Raw genomic sequence first — 19,142 nt, forward strand, 5'->3', positions numbered from 1 at the left:
AGATGTCAATCTTAAGGAAAACCGCCATCAAAAGATGTTATTACATATTTCCTTTCACTCCATAAGAACTGTTATAATAGAGGAAGATTCAACCTCAAGCTGCGTGTCGATACAAAAAATAAGGACGAGGACACATTGGGTTAGTTCCAGAATCGAACCAAATACGGAATGGTTACGATACGGGTCAGAATTCATTCCATTACGATCTCCAGTTTATTAAATAAACGTAGGTACGAGTATATGCACCAATACGTAACGAATGAGTTTTACTGCCTTTAATTTGTCTCTCACACCCCTCATTGTTGGGTCATCTCTCTCCCTTCCTCCGAGTGATTTTGTTCCGTTTTATGCTGAACAAGCGTAGTCGGTCATCTTGTCTCTCCCTTCTTCCGCGAGATTTTACAGTTTTATATCGAACAAGTTTAGTATTTTTCCAACAGACCTCTGTTATCGGAACACTTGGCTAGTTTACCCTCCATTGAACGGTTAGTTTAACCCTCTATCGGGTCCTCAAGGTCAGCTAGTGCTTCTAGTAACGTCTTAAGATGATGACGTAGACTGATGGAGTTTATTACTTTTAAGAAGTATAGCTTTAAACTCTTCCTAATTTCGTTGCGGGTATTATTATTAACATTATCCAGTAGGATTTCTAAGCGGTTAAGCTGTAGATCCTGGCTACACAGAGTTGAAGCACAGAAACTAGAATTGACAAAAGGCCCGTACTTTGTGTATTTTGCCACGTTCTACCTGCCAAGACAAGTCTGTGTTTTATCCAGCATATTGTGTATCCAGCTTAAATCGTATTGTGACCTGGATCTAAGGATTTTATGTGGCCTTTTCTTTACTGCATGTGCATGTGGAGTTGTGGAGATATTGCAAGTTTTATGGCCTGTTTATTTTACCGAGCCACCATAATACATTCCCCCGGATAAATAGGGGGTGCAAGCGAAAACCTGGCGCCTGGATATCTCCATTTGACACATTTTGCAGCCGTTTTCATTGTAGAGAGACCAGTCATGTCAGAAGCATTATAGGGAGTTGTAAAACCTACGTTATGTCTGTTACAAACTAAACAATAGAACCTTTTGTGTATTACTGGATTTTACCCGGGTGTAGAAGGGATGGGACGCTAGTCATACTTCATGAATAGTAATATTATAAAGAAGAAAGTTTGTTACGAATAAATTCAAAATCGGTATCAAAACTTCTTTCACTGTTAAAATGCTAGACTATCCCTGAGTAACATATTAAGCTATGGCGGATCGAAAATAAAGCGAAGAAAAGCTAAATTTTTAACTTTAAAATCACACACTGCTTTCGCAAAATAAAATATTATTGTAAACCCCTCTAAGTGTCCAAAGTATTTTATCTCCGTCTAAATATTGCTAACGACTATATCTACCACTTTAATCTTTCATTGAGATTCATTGCGAATATTGCACTCGTGTCTGAGATATAGAGCCAACTCTTTTGTAGAAATATAAGTGAAATAAAACGCTCAAGCCGTTTGAAATTTACGCGCGTGTAATATTATCTGGAGGGTGAATATTTTGGAATATAAATAATTCAATTATTACCATGGTGAAGTACAAGTTGTATGTTTAAAAAGCTCGTAAAAGTAGGAAGAAAAGTGGTAGTGTCATTTGTAGAATCAATGAATAAAATGGGTTCTCTGAAAGATACAAAGTCTCAACAAACTTTACTTTAGGTAAGTACTAAAGTTCTACTAAAAATAACATTTATTTGATGCAGGTGCAGAATTATTGATTTTTAGTTGGCCGATAGTTGTGCCCGATTTTAAATTGTATGAAGAATCGGGCAAATCGAATCGGCGTAGTGTGCGCACTCCCATACATGCCCATACTGATCAACTGCCCGACTAAACTATCGGCCGACGAAAAATCAACGGTGTGCGCCTACTCTAATACATAACTAAATTGGTTGCAAATGACCGGCACTATAATTCCTTACAAAAATGTTCCCTCATTACAAGTCACACTGTAGTATTTATCTCTTACTACTCTTACTACTCATGACCTCAACACGTGAAAATCTGTAGCACTCTGCCACTATAAATCATGTTTATTATGTATGAACACCACTCATTTTTCCCAAGCGAGCTGAGTCACTTTTACCCCTGAAATATTAAGTTACCAAAATGTCAAATGTCTGCTATGAGGCTGTGTTCTGAATATTAACTTATTTCACTGATTGAAAGTTACACTCCTTAGAAATAAGCTACTTTTTATTCTGAATAAAAACGTAACTCCTTAGAGACACTCTGAGGCTCGATTTTCACCAAAGCGGAGCAGAGCAGAAAAGTTTTTTGAATAACCAATCAGCGGAGAAAAGCGTAGAGGTGGATTTGACAGCGGCGGCGGCGTGGCTCGGCGCAGCGCGGTGCGCAGAAGAGTGGAGTGATGCGGAGATATGCGGAGATCGAGCGGTGCGATGTTTCATAGACACCAATAGACTGACAGCTGACAACTACGCACAGCTCATACATCTCATCTCGTCTCCGCACCTCTCCGCTCTTCTCCGCTCTTCTGCGCTCTTATACGCTATTCTTTTCTGCTCCGCTTTGGTGAAAATAGCCTGCCAACTTCGCCGCACATCTCTCCTCGGCTCCGCCTTGGTGAAAACCGGGCCTAAAACGCAATTGACGTAGTTAAAGCGAAATCTACTTTCATAGAGTCTTGGGGGAGTGTAGTAAAATAAATATGACTTGGTTTTAAACTTTAGCTGCTACGTGGACGTCTGTCAGATTAGTCTTTATAACGTGTTTTACGTTCTAAATATTTTATTTCATTAAATACTGATGCGAATAATTATGACAGCGAAATGAATTAAATACACATTTCTGAGTTACTGTTCATTTCGACAGGTTGTTAAAGTGCGGGAGTGAACATGGGATGTTTCCTATCTCTTATAATTATAACTGTTTTGTTCCATATATTTTAACACGTTCGATAGTCCTCTAGTCGTTAGTCGTTCGTTTAGTTCTACAAAAACTTTTGGTGTGTATAACAGAACGAAATTCAGAACTAACTAGTTAAATTCATTTTCAAGAATATCAAATCAAAAATGACTTCATTTGTCTGGACTAATTAAATTAGTCCTTGCAAATCGTGACTTGATCTTTGGAGCCTATTCATGTCTCATTGTGCATATTTTTACAAAAAACGCGCAATAATCACTGGCTAAATGACATTTCTACACATGGCAATATAAACTAGTGATCAACGCAAGTTTAACTTTTTGAAATAAGGGGATTTATGTTTTGCCCTACAATACTTTAACGCCCATATTCACAAACATTACTATGAGGTCGCACAGTGCGCGTGGACGCACAGAGTCACACACGAGCCAATCACAGAGCTCTATTCGACGATGTGCGTTCGATTTGCTGCTTCACTAAAGCAAGTATCGTTTGTGAATACGGGCGTACCTAAGACTTTTATTTAGTTGAACTTAAGAGCCATTTCACAAAAATATTCCGCGCGAATTTAGGTAAAAGCTGTCAACGCAACGTCAAAAGAGTAAAAAGAACGCTGAAATGGACAAAAAAATCTTGAGCCGTGACCGTATTAAGACTTGATTTAAGTTATTAATTTTAAGGTAGAATGAGGTATTCAAACTTGATAAATTAATTTAACTTTTTAATAGAGTTTATTAAGTCTTTTATATTTCGATTCATAATGAAACACGAATAGGTATAATATGTAAAATATATATTAAGTACAAAATAAAGACAGTCACATAGTGAAAAAAATCTGCCCCCTTACAGCTCCATCATCGGACCCTGGATACGAAATATTCGTCAAGGCAAATCACACAAGCCCAAACTCCATAGGGTTCTATTGTTTTGTTACGGAGGTGGCCATTGCATCTCCTCCAGATCCATTTTCAGACAGAGCTAAGAAATAAATAAATAAATTTATTATTATTTGTAAACAAATAACTAAAATAATTCATTTTACTATCTTACTTCTTACTAGTCTTACTAATATTATAAATACGAAAGTTTGTGTGGATGTCTGGATGTTTGTTACACTTTCACGCAAAAACTACTGAACAGATTTTGATGAAACTTTACAGTACAGTACAGCAGTACTAGCAGTCTGTGTTCAACTATCACTCGGGTCGGACGTTCCTATCGCAAGAACTTTGGTTCACTCAGTTCCGATACGACTCTAGTGCTGTGTGTAATTATTTTCGTGAATACACTGAGTTTATTAATTTCTACGAGTGGATTTCATTTTGCCTGAGACCTACGCCATGAACCCTGAACCCTAAGACCCTGTCGCCAGCGACAGAGACGCTCATCCATCCCTGGCGTCGACCAGAATAACAATGTATAGGCTATAATTTATGACGATCTGTGACAAACTAAATTTCAAGCGGGTGAAGCCGCGGGCAATACTACATATTTCATACTAGCTTTTTGCCCGCGACTTCTTCTGCGATGAAGTGGAAAATGGTTCTAATAGAATTAAAATATTCTAAGAAAATTAATTTTGTTAAATGTTTATATTTTTTGATATAAAATCTACAAATTATTATGTTTAAATATTTGAATACTTACAAAATTATGAGATCTTTCTAAAACAAAATTAAAACACTACACCTGCCGCAGATTTCTTTTTTGTTTTTCCTTTAGGTGCTAAAATCACCAGGCTATTGTGTGCGCATACTCTGGAGTATTCCACATACAACTGGTCGTCGGAGAAGCATTGATTTCCATTAAGTCTACTCGCGCTACCTTATGGCACTCCGCTAAAACTCGTGAGGGCGCCAACACTTGCTTTTGTATCGAAAATTACTATGAGCAGCTGCGCACGCGGTTGCCCGTTGCAGGCTCTATGCAACCACACTATTTTAAACCGTGGTCTCTAAGCATGAGATGGGAAACTGCACTCTCTTGAATTCTTTTGAATTTGATGGTGTTAGGGGAATCCTAGGAATGAATACAGACTTTCCAATGGAATCTCCTCATCAATATTGCGAAATTGCGAGTTGCAATGCAATGTTACGTTTTCACTTGTTATTTTATTGTAATCACACCTTGATTTTTCAAACACGTGTCAAAATAAAAAAAATAATTTAAATCAAAAGTACTAAGGAATATTTCATTGATATCAACTTAGAAACAAGCACAGATCACAGAAACTAAAGGGAAATGTGACAAGGGACAAATTGGAACATATTGCTTGTGAAAGCAATGATGACAGTAGCGACGTCATTATGTAAACAGTTTATATTGCTTGAATAGTACTAAAGATTATTCGGACGTTGAATACTGATACTGCAGTGGATAATGAGCACATAATTTGATTTCTTTGTGTGTGTGAATTTCTAATACGACACTGAGTTTCGAACTCAGCGCATTACTTAGCATCTCTCTATATTTCTATGGAACCAAGTTATCTCCAAAATAACATTCCACACCTTTTTAACCTAGTCGGGTAATAATTTTAATAAAATACGAAGCACGTCATCTATCAATAGGATATATGTATATTTTAGAAGTTAATAAATTATGCATAAAATATAAACACTTTAGAAGTTTAGTTAAATCGTAGAATTTCTGAAAAACAAGTACTAAAACCGTACTGAAAAAAAAAAGTATTAATAATATGTTATCTAATTTATTTATTAAACGTAGAATTTTATCAAAGATTTTGGACTATAGTTTTTGAAAATATTTTATAGCCTACATAGAAAAAAATTAGGTTTCTAAATTGTGAAAGAATTTTTTTTTGGAGCCTATTGCCTCCAAATAAACAAACAAACAATTAAATCTTTCCTCTTTTATTAGTATAGATTTAACAACAAAGCTTCCCTCTCGAAACAAAACGCTTCTTTTTCTTCTTCACGAAACAAAACTCAAAGCGGATAAATAAATAAACAAATCTTTGGACAATTTCACAGCGCCATCTAGTCCAAAAGTAGGCAACCAATATGCTTGTGTTAAGGGTGCTAGCATAATGGATATACTTTTTTATAATTTATTTATTAAATTAAATACATGGTACCTACTTATTATACATAGTTACACCCAGATCCGTCAAAGAAATTAAAATTCATCATTTCAATTTCTGCTCGGCCGGCCGACTCGAAACAGCCTCTCGGCATAGTATCAAATGTATTTGGTCGCCGTACAAATCACCGCTTCACGACACGAACGCACGTAAACGTCACGGCGGGAAAAATGACACAGGTCCTGCCTTGACGGGCGCTCGCGCCATACTAATCGATGTCGGCTTGCGCATTGTAATTTATACTGATATTCACATCAATATTTTGACAAAGTGGTTACTAATATTTAAACAATAACTGTAGAAATCAATTCTACAATGAATATTCTTTATTTTGGGATACTTTTATTGCAGTTATTGCTGTGTTTTTAAACCAAAAACCACGATCAAAATGTGACGTTAATTTTCAAATTTGCCATATTATTTTTAGATTTTACTCAATAATGGTAATGAAATTCAAGAATCTATTTCATTAATGGACTACAAGAATATATGTCCGATGATTACTATATATTTTTAAGCTTATTATACGAGCATAAATAATAGATACAGGACTTTGAAAATGAGTCTGCGGCAATTTTTCCGTAAAATGGTTGTGGGAGATGGGGCACTGTGAATTAAGCAAAAGAGTTTTAGTAAATCCGTTTCATTAATGGTCAACGCCAAGGATTGACCTATCTTTCGCAGTTATTAAATAATCTCTGGGTGTTGCTTAAGATAGTAATTCATGCTTCCAAAATCTTAGAAATTCGCACGAAAATGTAAAATGGCTCTTAAACATTTAGATCAATCAAGATCTCAGGTGGCTGACATTGAATCGAATTTTGATTGTTGTTTATGCGTTAGGGACCCTTTATTCAATTGCTTATTCAAATGCATCGGACCCACGTAAATGCCGCCGAATTGTTTAGCTAATTGGATTACCTGATGGAATTAATTAGTTTCGGTCAAACAAGAAAGTTTGTTAGACCAACAGTTTCGAATTTGAAGTGCCGAATAAATTAACGGTGATAAATCTATATTACTGTTTGATTATTCGAAATTGGAGACAAGTTTTAGATGTTTAAAGCTTTTGGTCGGTGTAAATAAGAAGTGATGATTGCCTAGAAATTGTTGACTCTACTTTATTGAAGTTTTTTATATCGTTATAAACTTCAAGATAATATAGCCATGGGCTTATGCTGATAACAAAACAACGCAACTCAGCGTCTTTAAATAAGTTTGTTTACTTTTAGGCTATTAGACAGTTTTGGACTGACAAAAAAAAAACACAATTAGGAATTTTATAAGGTCAAAATATTTAGAAAAATATCGCCTCTTTTCCATCAGTGTAAGTTTATTTTAGCTTTCTTGGAATATCAATCTAACGACGTCAATAATTTGCAGTTTGTTACCTACAGATATCTTCAAGAAACTTTACCCAAATCTCCTAATAAACAGATTCTCAGATCTCCTTATAATGAGTTCAAACGTTGGCGTCACGTGTAAGGCCGGCTTCACACGTTAGCTCCAACATTGGTCCTAAGGTTATTATTGAAATCAACATAATTATCATCATCATCATTTCAGCCACAGGACGTCGACTGCTGAACATAGGCCTTCCCTAATGATTTCCATATCGCGCGGTTGGTAGCGGCCTGCATCTAGCGCCTTCCTGCTACCTTTATGAGGTACTCCACCTTGTTGGTGGACATCCCACGCTGTGTTTTCCGATACGTGGCCTCCACTCCAGAACCTTGCTGACCCATCGGCCGTCAGTTCTGCGTGCTATGTGCCCTGTCCATTGCCACTTCAGCTTGTTAATCCGTCGTCCCTCCAACATATTATATGGATCCTAGAAAAAGGTGGTCCCAATATTAGTGCCAATACTAAACGCTTGAACGCGTGGCGTTGGGACCAATGTTGGGCCAACATGTGAAGCCAGCCTAAGAAGGCAAACTTCAAACAACAATTAGGGATTGACAAGAAGATGTGTTAGTAACTTTCTCAGATGTATTGTCAATATAAACATGCCTCTCCGAGTTTGTGACACGCTTAATGATGTATTATTTGGTTAATTAACGAAAGCTGTGACTGAAATAACAATTTTAATGCCACGTTTGGTGTTTAATTAGGCTAGGGATTAAATAATAAGCCATCTTGTTGTTTCAATATACATTGTTTAATATAGGTACAGTATAGGTAGTATCATTTATGGATTTTCTTTGGAGACATGTTAGAGTAATATCTAATAAAATCTTTATAAATAAATATAAAAATAGAATCAATGTAACCTTTTTAGGGCATTTGCCTCTTATATGTATTACTAAAATATAGATACATCACGAAAATAATTTTATAAACAATACCTATAACACTTTTAGTAATAGGTATAGTTCAAATATCAGATATTCGACTCTACTATACACTCACGAAGTTTATCTAACTTTTTTCCGAACACCCTGTATAAGTAAGATATAATTTTGATAAAAAGAATTATCTTATACGAGGTTATTAAACTTTAAGCAATTAAAACGAGCGCTCAATTATAAGGCTGTTTTACTTAATTTCAGTTATTATTAAATACAATACAAGCTTACTATTCATAAATAAAACATGAGTTTCCAATTTTCAGGCTCCAATTTAAATTGTTTTAGTAAGCTGAGATTATTAAAGCTCCCGAAGGTAATAATTTAACAACATCAGATATTAAGCTTTCTAACAAAGTTGTATTTTGCGATTAAACGTAAGGCTATGGTCTTCTACAAAGGGCATGTACACAAAACTGTGATGTGACGTCACGTAAAACCTATAAACTCCCAATAGCAATTTGGTTCCAGTTTTTTGCGTTGCGAATTATTCGTATCGCGGTGATTCGCAGTTTTGTGTATAAACCCAACCGTAGACCGCGTACTTACAGCGTATGTTACGCCTTGGTTGCGTAGACATTGTCCACGTCCACAAGACACGCGCAAGTCGAATTTCCTACTCGCGCGTATCTTGTGGACGCAATGTATTGGCTGCTAGTATCTCGCCAATGCGCGTATGATTTTACGCGGGTAGGATTCGTGACGAATTCGCCCGTCTGGACAAGGTTTTTTTTTTATGCATAACAAGGCAGGTATTTGACCACAATCGCACCTGATGTTAAGTGGGATGCAGTCTAGGATGGTACATATCTGCCCTGTAAGTGCCTATTCACTCTCGCCTTGAAGAGGCCCGGATTATAGTTTTCGGGAAAGACAGCAGCAGGCAACGAATTCCAGTCCCTAGCAGTTCGCATTATAAAAGAGTCATCGAAACGCTTAGTGCGAGCTGGTGGTATGTCAACAATATAGGGATGGTACGCTAACCTGCGTCTGGTTCCCCGATGATGGTCATACAGCGTAACGCCGTAGGCCACGTAGAGCGTAACGCCGTTGGCCGCATCACAAGGTTTACTATAGAAATGTACTGCTGTGGTCTCCTTCAGACGTTGACGTCAGATTTCAGACGTCTATTGGAACTTTTGATGCTGACGTCGAACGCCCAGTATAGCGTTTATAGAAGACCGTAGCCTTATGAACAACTAATCTTTCTAGAACACATTGATTCACTAATAGACATCATGACAATCATTCACAAGGCACGGTATTGTATTCCACTTCCAAACCTTGGGTTTTGTTTTCCAATTCTTTTTAGTTTCATTACTTTTATTTTGTTTGTTTTATGCGATCGCCGTAAAAACGCGAGAATGTTGTTTATACATAGAATTTGCCGGTGGCGACCGACTGGTGTCTATTGCTATTGCAAAATATAAATACTAAGTTTTGTATTAATTGTAAACACTCGTAGGATCTACTGAAACTCGTAAAATATCAAAACCATCAGAAATAATCAAGCTTAATTAAATTACTTAAGTTACTGTTAATAAAATAGCTATTAAAATCTTATATTACCTAGCTACTCTTCCACAGTGGAATCTGTTTATTAAATAACTCAATTAATTTAGTCGGAATCGCACCAAACATTTTATCAGTAGCCGCAATTACTATTTCCGACAATAACCAATAGGTTTAAAGACTTTATTCTCATAAGAACACTATACATAGTTCACTTACAATGAGATAAATATTATTTTTCATTATTTAATGTAATATTTTAGCGCTTTTGGTTATTTTATTGGTTACTAATAACCAATAACAGCATAATACTCTTATGTACATACAACATTAACCCGTAGTCGTACGTAATTTTGAATCATAATGTTCGTTATAAATCTGAGGAAAATTCTATCATAAATCTTTATATTGAAAAATACCATTGATATTACCTTAGCTGATCCAATAAGCGAGGGAAAATACTTCCTTTCTAATATATTCTTCGTCTCTACAAAAACTGCATTGAACATAAATTTAATATTGCCATGGACTACATGAATAATAATTGCCTGTTTAATATGTATAAACCGTATAGTATCCCCTAGCCTCAGTAGGACAATGGCGCATCCTTGTAAATACCAGCGAACTGAATTGTCCTTCCCAAAGTTTTTAGATTAGTGTTGCCTTAATCGCCAAAAAACACTAACAAAAGGTGCATCCTTATACGTAAATGCTGACTTAAGAACGTACTTCATACTTCCACAGATTAATGAATACCTAATTGCCTGTATAATGATCTTATTATAGTGTCCCCATACGCCTAAAAAGGACAAACACTGGCGCATCCTTGTAAATACCAGCGAACTGAACTGTATTTTCCCAAATTGTCTAGATTGTTGAGCAAGCTGTCTCCATTCACCGCGAATGAGCGGCCGGAGGACGTGTAAGTTTGAGCGTAGACACGCTTATGACCAAAGATGGCAGTAGCCATGGCTCGAGGATGCTTAGCCCGCACGACCCGCCTGTGCGATTACGTATACGTAGACACGCGTGACAAGTGACGTACAGAATGGTTAATTGCTATTACGATATCCACTTCCACGACTAGCAGTAGCATGATTTTCTAGTCAAAAATTCAATCATTTTGTGGAAACGGTAAACCAACTTCCACTTTTTAAGTGACAGGTCTTATCACTGAGTTAATGAGATACTTATTAATCGCTGCGTTGAAATTCAATTGCGATAAATTATTGAAAATATGCTAAAAGATCGTGCATTTAAGTTTTACCTAAGCAGTCGATTTTTCATGTGTGAACCAAGATTGATTCCACTCAATTTCAAGATTACCATATTGAAATAGAATTCCAGAAAGGTGATAACTTTCCAAATTGAAGATGTTAAGTAGCTATGTTTTGGAGTGTTATGGAAAAAATTTTACGGAGTCAAGTCTCCACATAATAAAATATAATGTAGTATAAAAATCAGCATTTCAGCAATGAATACGAGGGAGTGAAAGCAAATGTCATTCTGTACGCTACTTGACCACAAATCCGCAATGCGTAATCAGTAACCCAATGCCTCATACGAGAAATTTGTGCATAATCTATAGTTACTGCAATTAGATCACGTCCCTGCACAGCCTGAAGACCATAGAGTCACAGTAATGCTAAGAGAAACACTTAATTCTGTTATATTGTCCGTGAACGACACTAGTGAAATAATGATTAATTTTTTATTGCATGTTATTCTTTGTGGAGTCTCGAGTATGTTTCACGAGGCCGGGAGTTTGCATTTGTTCGCTATGATCATCTGTGCCATCATTCACAAACAAAACTGTTGCATTTTTATCATCAACATCTTTGCCATACTCAATAGTAACAGTCGTTAGATCGTTTGGATCTGAATTAGCGTCACTATCTTCTATTTCTTGATTCTCTTCGGTAGTAAAGTTAATAACTAATAACTAGTTTGAACAAGACATGATCAAGCGAGCAATGAAACTCACGATGCCGGGGCTTCCACCAACACACGCCGTCTCCATGTAACACTCGCATCCTTTGTAGGCGACCGATCATTGCATCGAGCTCGTCAAGCTCTCGCAGGTCCGTCCTGGACCCTGAGAGGCCCGGCTCTGACTCAGACAAACCAGGCCGTAAGTGGAGACACGTCCAGGCAGTCATGGCATACTACCAGGCACTCAGGAAAATTAAAAGGTTCGACACATGACGCGGACAACGGTAAACTGCCTATCGTTGTCAATTGTTTTATTCATTATTTGTTTATGATTTCCCACTTATGTGCTACCTTCGTCTGTGTATAGGTCTTCGGGAATGGTACTTTACTCACTGGATTTTGTGTGTTTTCTTGTGAATATTGTGTCTTTACTAGCTCACCTTGACGACATTCTACTTTCCTACTATCACTTGGGAGATCACGTGTTCAATGTTATTCGTTCCTTGCATTTGTATGAACGTTTCTAATATTACTGATAGATTTGACTATTTAGATTTGAACTCCTAACTCTTAGATTATTAGAATTAGTTTTAGATGCGTTAGATTCGACTCACTGATATCTCACTATACAAACATACTTTTTATATTATGGAATTGAATTTTTAGTTTTAGAATAAACTGCCATGCCGCATGTAGATAAAGGTAGATTATTTGTTTGCACGTTATTAAAACATTTAAGTTCACGATAAAATGTGTGAAAAGCACTAAATTAAATAGAAGCATCTGTGAGACTTGAATTACTTTGCCTTTTCTTTCTTAAAAATAGTTTTTATAAAGTTCTAAATCTAAAAATATCTTAAAATATATTTCCCAGTAAATTGTCTAGCTTTGAATAAAATAGTAAATATTTTTTATTAAATTTGAGAAACACTTTTTTAAGACTATCTACCTTTGACTTAACTTTCTGGAAGCATGGCTCCTTTGCTTATCCCTTCAACGCTATAGTTATTTTGAAGTGTGTATCTTTACCAGTATGTGTAAATGTCCAGAACAAAATCGAACCAAAGATGGATGAAGCTTCGAACCACCGTGCAGCTGAGCTCCGCGATACAAAAGAAGCCGCCGTTGAAAAGGGAAGATTCGTTCTTGAAGAGGTTTTCGACTAGGCAGACGCCGGCCACGCAGGAAACTGTGAGAATACAAACTGTTTGGTTACGGTTGTGATCATTTTTCTATAGTCTGGTCTGTGAGCACGTAGAATTTTGTCTAATGACCCCAAGCTACCCAACCTTATCGCTCGCGCGTAATTATTATGTTGCTGTCGCGCTCGCACACTCACTGCGGGCACCCGTCGCATAGTCGCGACAGCAATATAATTAAACGCGAGCGATAAGGATAGGTAGCTTGGGGTCATTGGACAAAATTCTACGTGCTCACAGACCGGGCTTTAGTAGCTAATGCGTTTTTTGCATGGTGTATATCAAGGTACAAGTATATCACATTCACCCTCAGCAACTCTCAGAAATAAGTCTGATGAGCTACTTAAGTACTTCAAATTACCATAAAACTGATTTTCATTGAAATATTCCACTTCAACTTCTAATATTACTTGAAATATTAGAAAAATTCAAATCATCTACGCATTATGTTAATAAAATGCAAATTCTTGTTATAATCTACGAAACACTAAAAGCCCTTAAGAGACAGGCGGAATGCTATGTAACAGTAGTTAAGACCCTTTCACCATACCATCTGTGTGTTCCCACGAACAGAACAAAGGAACACTTTCATAGTAAAACAAAAGCAGTAACCGTTCTTCATTTCGCAGGTAGAGGACACAGGGTCAGAAGGAGCGACAGGAGAACACAGAACTACGAACCGGACGAGAAGAAGAAAAGTCAGAGCCCCAAGGACGGTCGTCAATCCTGACGAGAACTTCTACTTTTATTGGCTGTGGCTGATCACCATCTTCGTTCTGTATAACCTGTGGACCCTGATTGTACGGCAGAGCTTCCCCGAGCTGCAGGTGAGAGGTTATTTGATACAGTTTCTATTCCTTTAGAAGTGGTAAGGGAGTTTGAAGATTGGGAACAAATACCAAGATAACTGTGCATCTATTTGTCCCCTGTTTAGATAGGCTTGCACCAAATTCACTGTCCAGAAAATAAGTATGACTCCGTGTAAACAAATCGTCAGCAGAACAATATTATGATGAATTTCCCTAACTAGAAGGTTATTTTATAAAGGGTCAATGAGGAAATTCGTAATATTCTGACAGATTGCGCTGTAGTGTGTATTTCTAATGCGAGTAATTTACATCCAAAATTATATCCCACAGACACTCTATTCTTCAAGTAAGGTCCTTACAGCCTGTGTAGGCGTTCCTATAGAAAAACTCTAACGAAAAGATAAGAACTGAAAACGATGTTTTCACTCGCAAACGGAGTGGCAAAGGAACCGTCTGTAATGATACCAATACAAACAATAGTTCAAGGCAATACCATCCCGTATTTCATCCGAAAGAACTCACCTGTTATCTCGGAACATATTATTTTCCTGTTCTTAATAAATCATTACAGTATGTCTACCTGGAGCCTTTGTTGGTGTTATATCAGTTATATTTTTCCTCGATGGCCCGTCGTCTTGGCGCTCTCAATTTTATCGTAATACACGTTTTATGCGGTTAATATTTTTATGACAGCTCTTATCTCTATGACCCTCATAAGGGATGCCTTTTTCCGTTGAGAAAATTGTTTACGGGCTGAGTACTAACAGTTTTAGGCGGCGTAAAGCCCCTGCACAATAACTCAGTTACGACTCAGGGTCTGTGTTTTCTGTAATGGCAATCGATATTTGTTTCGCGAATATTACGAGTGGACCGGTTGTATAAATCTTCCATGAAACTTGTTTGTGTTAGTTGCCAATAGATGGCACTGTTCTTTGAGGTGCGAAAAGCTGTACCGCGGTGTCCAGATTTTTTCCGTGGTTTATTCGCCGGTTTTATTTAGAATACTTATTTTGAAAAAGAGAAAGAAACGTATCACGTAACTAACAAAATAAACGTCGAACGTAACTTAAATAAAGGTCCTCTGCAAATAAGGAAGGTCTTTCACCACCAAACAATGGACGTTATTAGAAGCCTGTGGTCTAATGATGGCTTTCATTTACCACGACAACAATTTTCAAATTTTTCAATGCAATACAACATCAATATCAGTTTATATCAGTCAGAGATATAAAAAGGTAACATTTCTAAATAATTCAACCAACGAAATACACCGAATACCTAAGTTTGTTTTTACACGAATACCTATCGCGTTTATCAAATGAATTTCGTCTAAAATAATATGATCAAAATTTTCAATATAAATCATTTTCAACATTCATTGATTGTATTTTAATAATTCAAGTATCACAGATGGGCTTTGATATTCATATTATAAGGAATAACGACACCTGTGCCGACCCTCTTCCCTCCCAATAGGATTCGTTACATATTTATAAGTCGTAACCAATTTGTGTTCTCTTGCGATTTCATTCGTAAAACAATAAACATTAATTTCCCCCCAAGTAACACCAAAATGCATTATTAAATAACACATAACAAGTCCACAATGTGTCTTTACTTTTTAGATAGAAAAAAAGATACAATAAACCCTATTGTATTTTTACTAAATAGACAAGAACAGGAGTCGATTTCATCCAGTAATTAATTATGACAAAGGTACGAGATGACCGTACAAGGAAATATCATGACTGTATCCAGCTTGTCTTGGATTCGGAATTAAGTTAATCACGTAATAATAACAAACAGTGTACTTACTTTTCAACCGACTTCAAAAAAGGAGGAGGTTCTCAATTCGACCCGTATGTTTTTTTTTCTATGTTTGTTACGCGATAACTCCGCCAATTATGAACCGATTTGAACAAATCTTTTTTCGGCGTATAGGTAATACCTCAAGGGTGGTCCCATTTAAATTTAATAATAGAAAAAACAACCCCCAAGGGTGGAAAATTGGGGATGAACTTTTTTATACGCAATATCTCCGCCGATTATAAATCAATTTGAACGATTATTTTTTTGTTGAATAGGTATTATCAAAAGGGTGGTTTCATGCGAATTTGAAGAAAATATTTCACCCCCAAGGGTGGAAAATTGGGGATGAACTTTTTTATACGCAATATGTTTAATTTTTAGTTTTTTTTTGTGTTCACGCATTTGAAGTCGGTTTTATTTTTTTTTAAAGTTAATTATATTTATTCACAAATATTACGGTAAAAAAATCGGCATTTGTCTTATTAGCACACATAGTGTAGGTTAACCCCTCCTGCCTGCTCAATGTACCGACGACATTAATTTTTAAGTACCTACGACACAAATAAAGCCCGGGCTTGGAGTGTAGAGTCCTCAAAATGATATTATTGTGATAATTCAGTTCATTATTTTACGGTTGTAAATTCGAAAAGAAACAGATACCGAAGGTAACGCAACGGCTGCTTTTTATCGTTTCAATATAAAGTAAAGTGCCTAGTGATAGTAAAATAAATACCTGTTTAGGATGACAAAAGTGAAGATAATTTTAGAAGTAAAACAATATTCTTTATTTTCTGTATGTTTTCCGAACAAAATAAAATAAAATATTCCTTTGTGTATTATTGTCTCCGGAGGATCTCGAGTGATTGACACTGACACGGTTCCAATAAGTGCTCGAAAGACGCAGGCTTTTGTTTTTCACTATCTCTGTTTTTTATACAGGGAAAAAGCAAATACAGGGTGTGGTATAAAGTTTGTATTGTAGTAAAAAGAACATTATTGAGCTGAGCTGAAATTCGGCAAAAATGAGTTTTAAGGATTTTTTTCAGTGTGCTTTTACTATTTATTCTGTGCCCAAATGTCTGAATCTTAATAAAATTAAACGATGCTACATCTACAAATTTTAAAAAATACCTTTTATAAGCGCTTATACACGTCCCAGAAAGTATAACTATTACTTATTCTGTGCTATAACATAATATATTTGAAATAATCTAAAATAAGTAGCTTGCCTTAAAAGATTTTACATTCATGGACTTCTACCCATAATTAGGTATTTTACTGTTTAGCAATCTAGATCATCCGTAAGTTAAATTACAAAGATTTCTACATAAAGTTGATTATTAAAGTTGATATTTCAGGTAAAACCATCCTATATAGTATCAGGCGTTTCTTTGCGGAAATCCATAATAATTAGTCTATATTAAAATTTCCACTTGGCAATTTTATCTTTTTGCACCCTATATCATTTCCTTGTACCTACAATGTACTAAGTTGTTTCTATCTCAGTCACTCACCAACAGAGCGAATCGATGCTATCTAAAATTTAGAACTACCCATCCGTGAGATCGGATAACGCACGGATTGGCGATATGTATCAGTTATTTGATTGGGTTATTGAAATAACTATTGGTTTGTAAAACTTGATTCAGTGGGTTCACCCGTCAGTTATTTTAAGAAGATACCTATAACACAGTAAATTTTCCACTCTTTATTTACACATAAGTAAATAAAGAGTGGAAAATTGAAAATTGAGTGAAAACAAGTGCCTAAACGTAAAAAGAAATCTCAGTACCTTTGGCTTGCAGCTTCATTATAAATCGGCATTTTTGTGACAGATATTTATTTTAAATCTAATGATATCACTCACTCACTTTGTCTGTTTATCTTTTAAATACTGCCAACATAATAATGAATTGATGCATCAATGTTGGTACGTACACAAATAATAGTTTCAGTAATGATCCTAAATTGTGTGAAATATAAAAAAGAGAGCTTCCCATGAAGATTTTTATATTTCCCATAATAATAAGCAGAAGATGGTTCATTGGTATTTCTCTTGGCACTACTCTTATGCCAACAAGTCCTCTAATTCAATATTTCTGTAATCGATTTTTGTTATAAAAATACAATTTCACTGGCCCAATTCAAAGGAAAAGACAAAATCAGATTTAAAAAAAAAGACATACTTACTCGTTATAAACGAGCCAAGAGGCACGTTAACTGCGACTTATACAATTTTAGTGCAAGCATATTGAGTTACAAAGCTTATAATGAGGTGGGGGTCAATATGTAGTCTATATTAATCTTCATTGTTGGGGTTTTTCCATTATTCAATGAAGTCCAAAGAAAGCGAAGAGAAAAAATGCGCAGGAAAACGTAAAATCCATTTTTTTACAAATAAAGCATGCTAATATTAGAGGGAAGAAATTTAATATTCCTCATAAAATTTTATAAGAATCTGGAAATAAGTAAAGATAACAAGCAAGCCAACCTTTCAAAAACTATAAAGGTTTAATTTATTGATACTTGAGGAAATCCTATTTTCAAGCTAAACGGTGCCAAAAAAACTGTATTAAAAAGCATGTTCACACATGTTACTGTCAACTGTATTACCAGTAAATTGGACTAATTGCTTATACTTAAAGACAGTAACTAAAATTAAATTAAAAGTCTCACTTTCACGTTTTCCAACGCAAAAGCTGCTTATGATCACTGAAATATGTATACGCAATGAGCTTCTTCATAAATTCTGAATTCACGTAATGTAATAAATAGATAGAGAGTTGTATTATACTAGTCTTATAAGTAAGTAATATAGGTTCACAGTAACACGCTATTTGACCAAGTATTGGATTTTTCCCAATATTAATACGTCTCGGATAACCTTCCAAGCGAAATAACTGGGGCTGACCAATAACGGATGTTACGCAGTAATTATGTTATTGCCAATCTCAAGGGTACGGCAAGTTTTTGTAGTAGATTTCCACAACATTTGGCTGCGAATATATTTCGTGAATTTCATCTTCTGCAGGGACGTAATTTTGTGTAATCTATAGATCCTTTATCAGTGATATGCTTTTATTGGGCTTGACTAGTTGGCTTAATAAAATTACTTTTTTTAAGAACTAGTGACTATTGTAAAAAAAAAAATTGAAAGAATAATAAATCCTAGACATTATTGAAAAAAATCTATTTTGGTAGCCCTTCTTTGCATGACCTTCACACTCAAAGAGTACAAATTAATTACAATATACATAAACCAACAAATAGGCTGAATATTTCGATGCATGTAACACAGAAAACCATAATCCTATTGTGCTTTTTTATTTTATCTAAGTATTTTTCTTCGGCAAAATTCGAATCGTTCACCTTTTTCGGCTCAAGAGCTTCCTTTAGAGTCCGGTTCCATCAGTATCATTGCACCACGCGTGTCAATTCATTACGGGGGTCGCCCAAGGGAGCATTTTGGGCCCAACCTTTTTCTTCGTATTTACC

General features: G+C 35.8%; 1 protein-coding gene across 2 annotated transcripts in view; it reads left to right on the top strand.

Moving 5' to 3' along the window:
- LOC135082356 (uncharacterized) overlaps nt 1-19,142 on the top strand; it is a 155,652-nt gene that overhangs the window by 54,173 nt on the left and 82,337 nt on the right. Inside the window, exons 1-3 of one of the 2 annotated variants that reach the window (XM_063977145.1) lie at nt 12,043-12,090; nt 12,880-13,021; nt 13,659-13,856. In XM_063977145.1, coding sequence (XP_063833215.1) covers nt 12,056-12,090; nt 12,880-13,021; nt 13,659-13,856 — 375 coding nt within the window. In that variant the 5' untranslated portion in view covers nt 12,043-12,055. Of the gene's footprint in view, nt 1-12,042; nt 12,091-12,879; nt 13,022-13,658; nt 13,857-19,142 lie in introns of those variants that run through there. The other variant, XM_063977144.1, reaches the window with a different exon arrangement.

The sequence above is a fragment of the Ostrinia nubilalis genome, chromosome 21 (assembly GCF_963855985.1).
Source record: "Ostrinia nubilalis chromosome 21, ilOstNubi1.1, whole genome shotgun sequence".
In the NCBI taxonomy this organism is placed as follows: domain Eukaryota; kingdom Metazoa; phylum Arthropoda; class Insecta; order Lepidoptera; family Crambidae; genus Ostrinia; species Ostrinia nubilalis.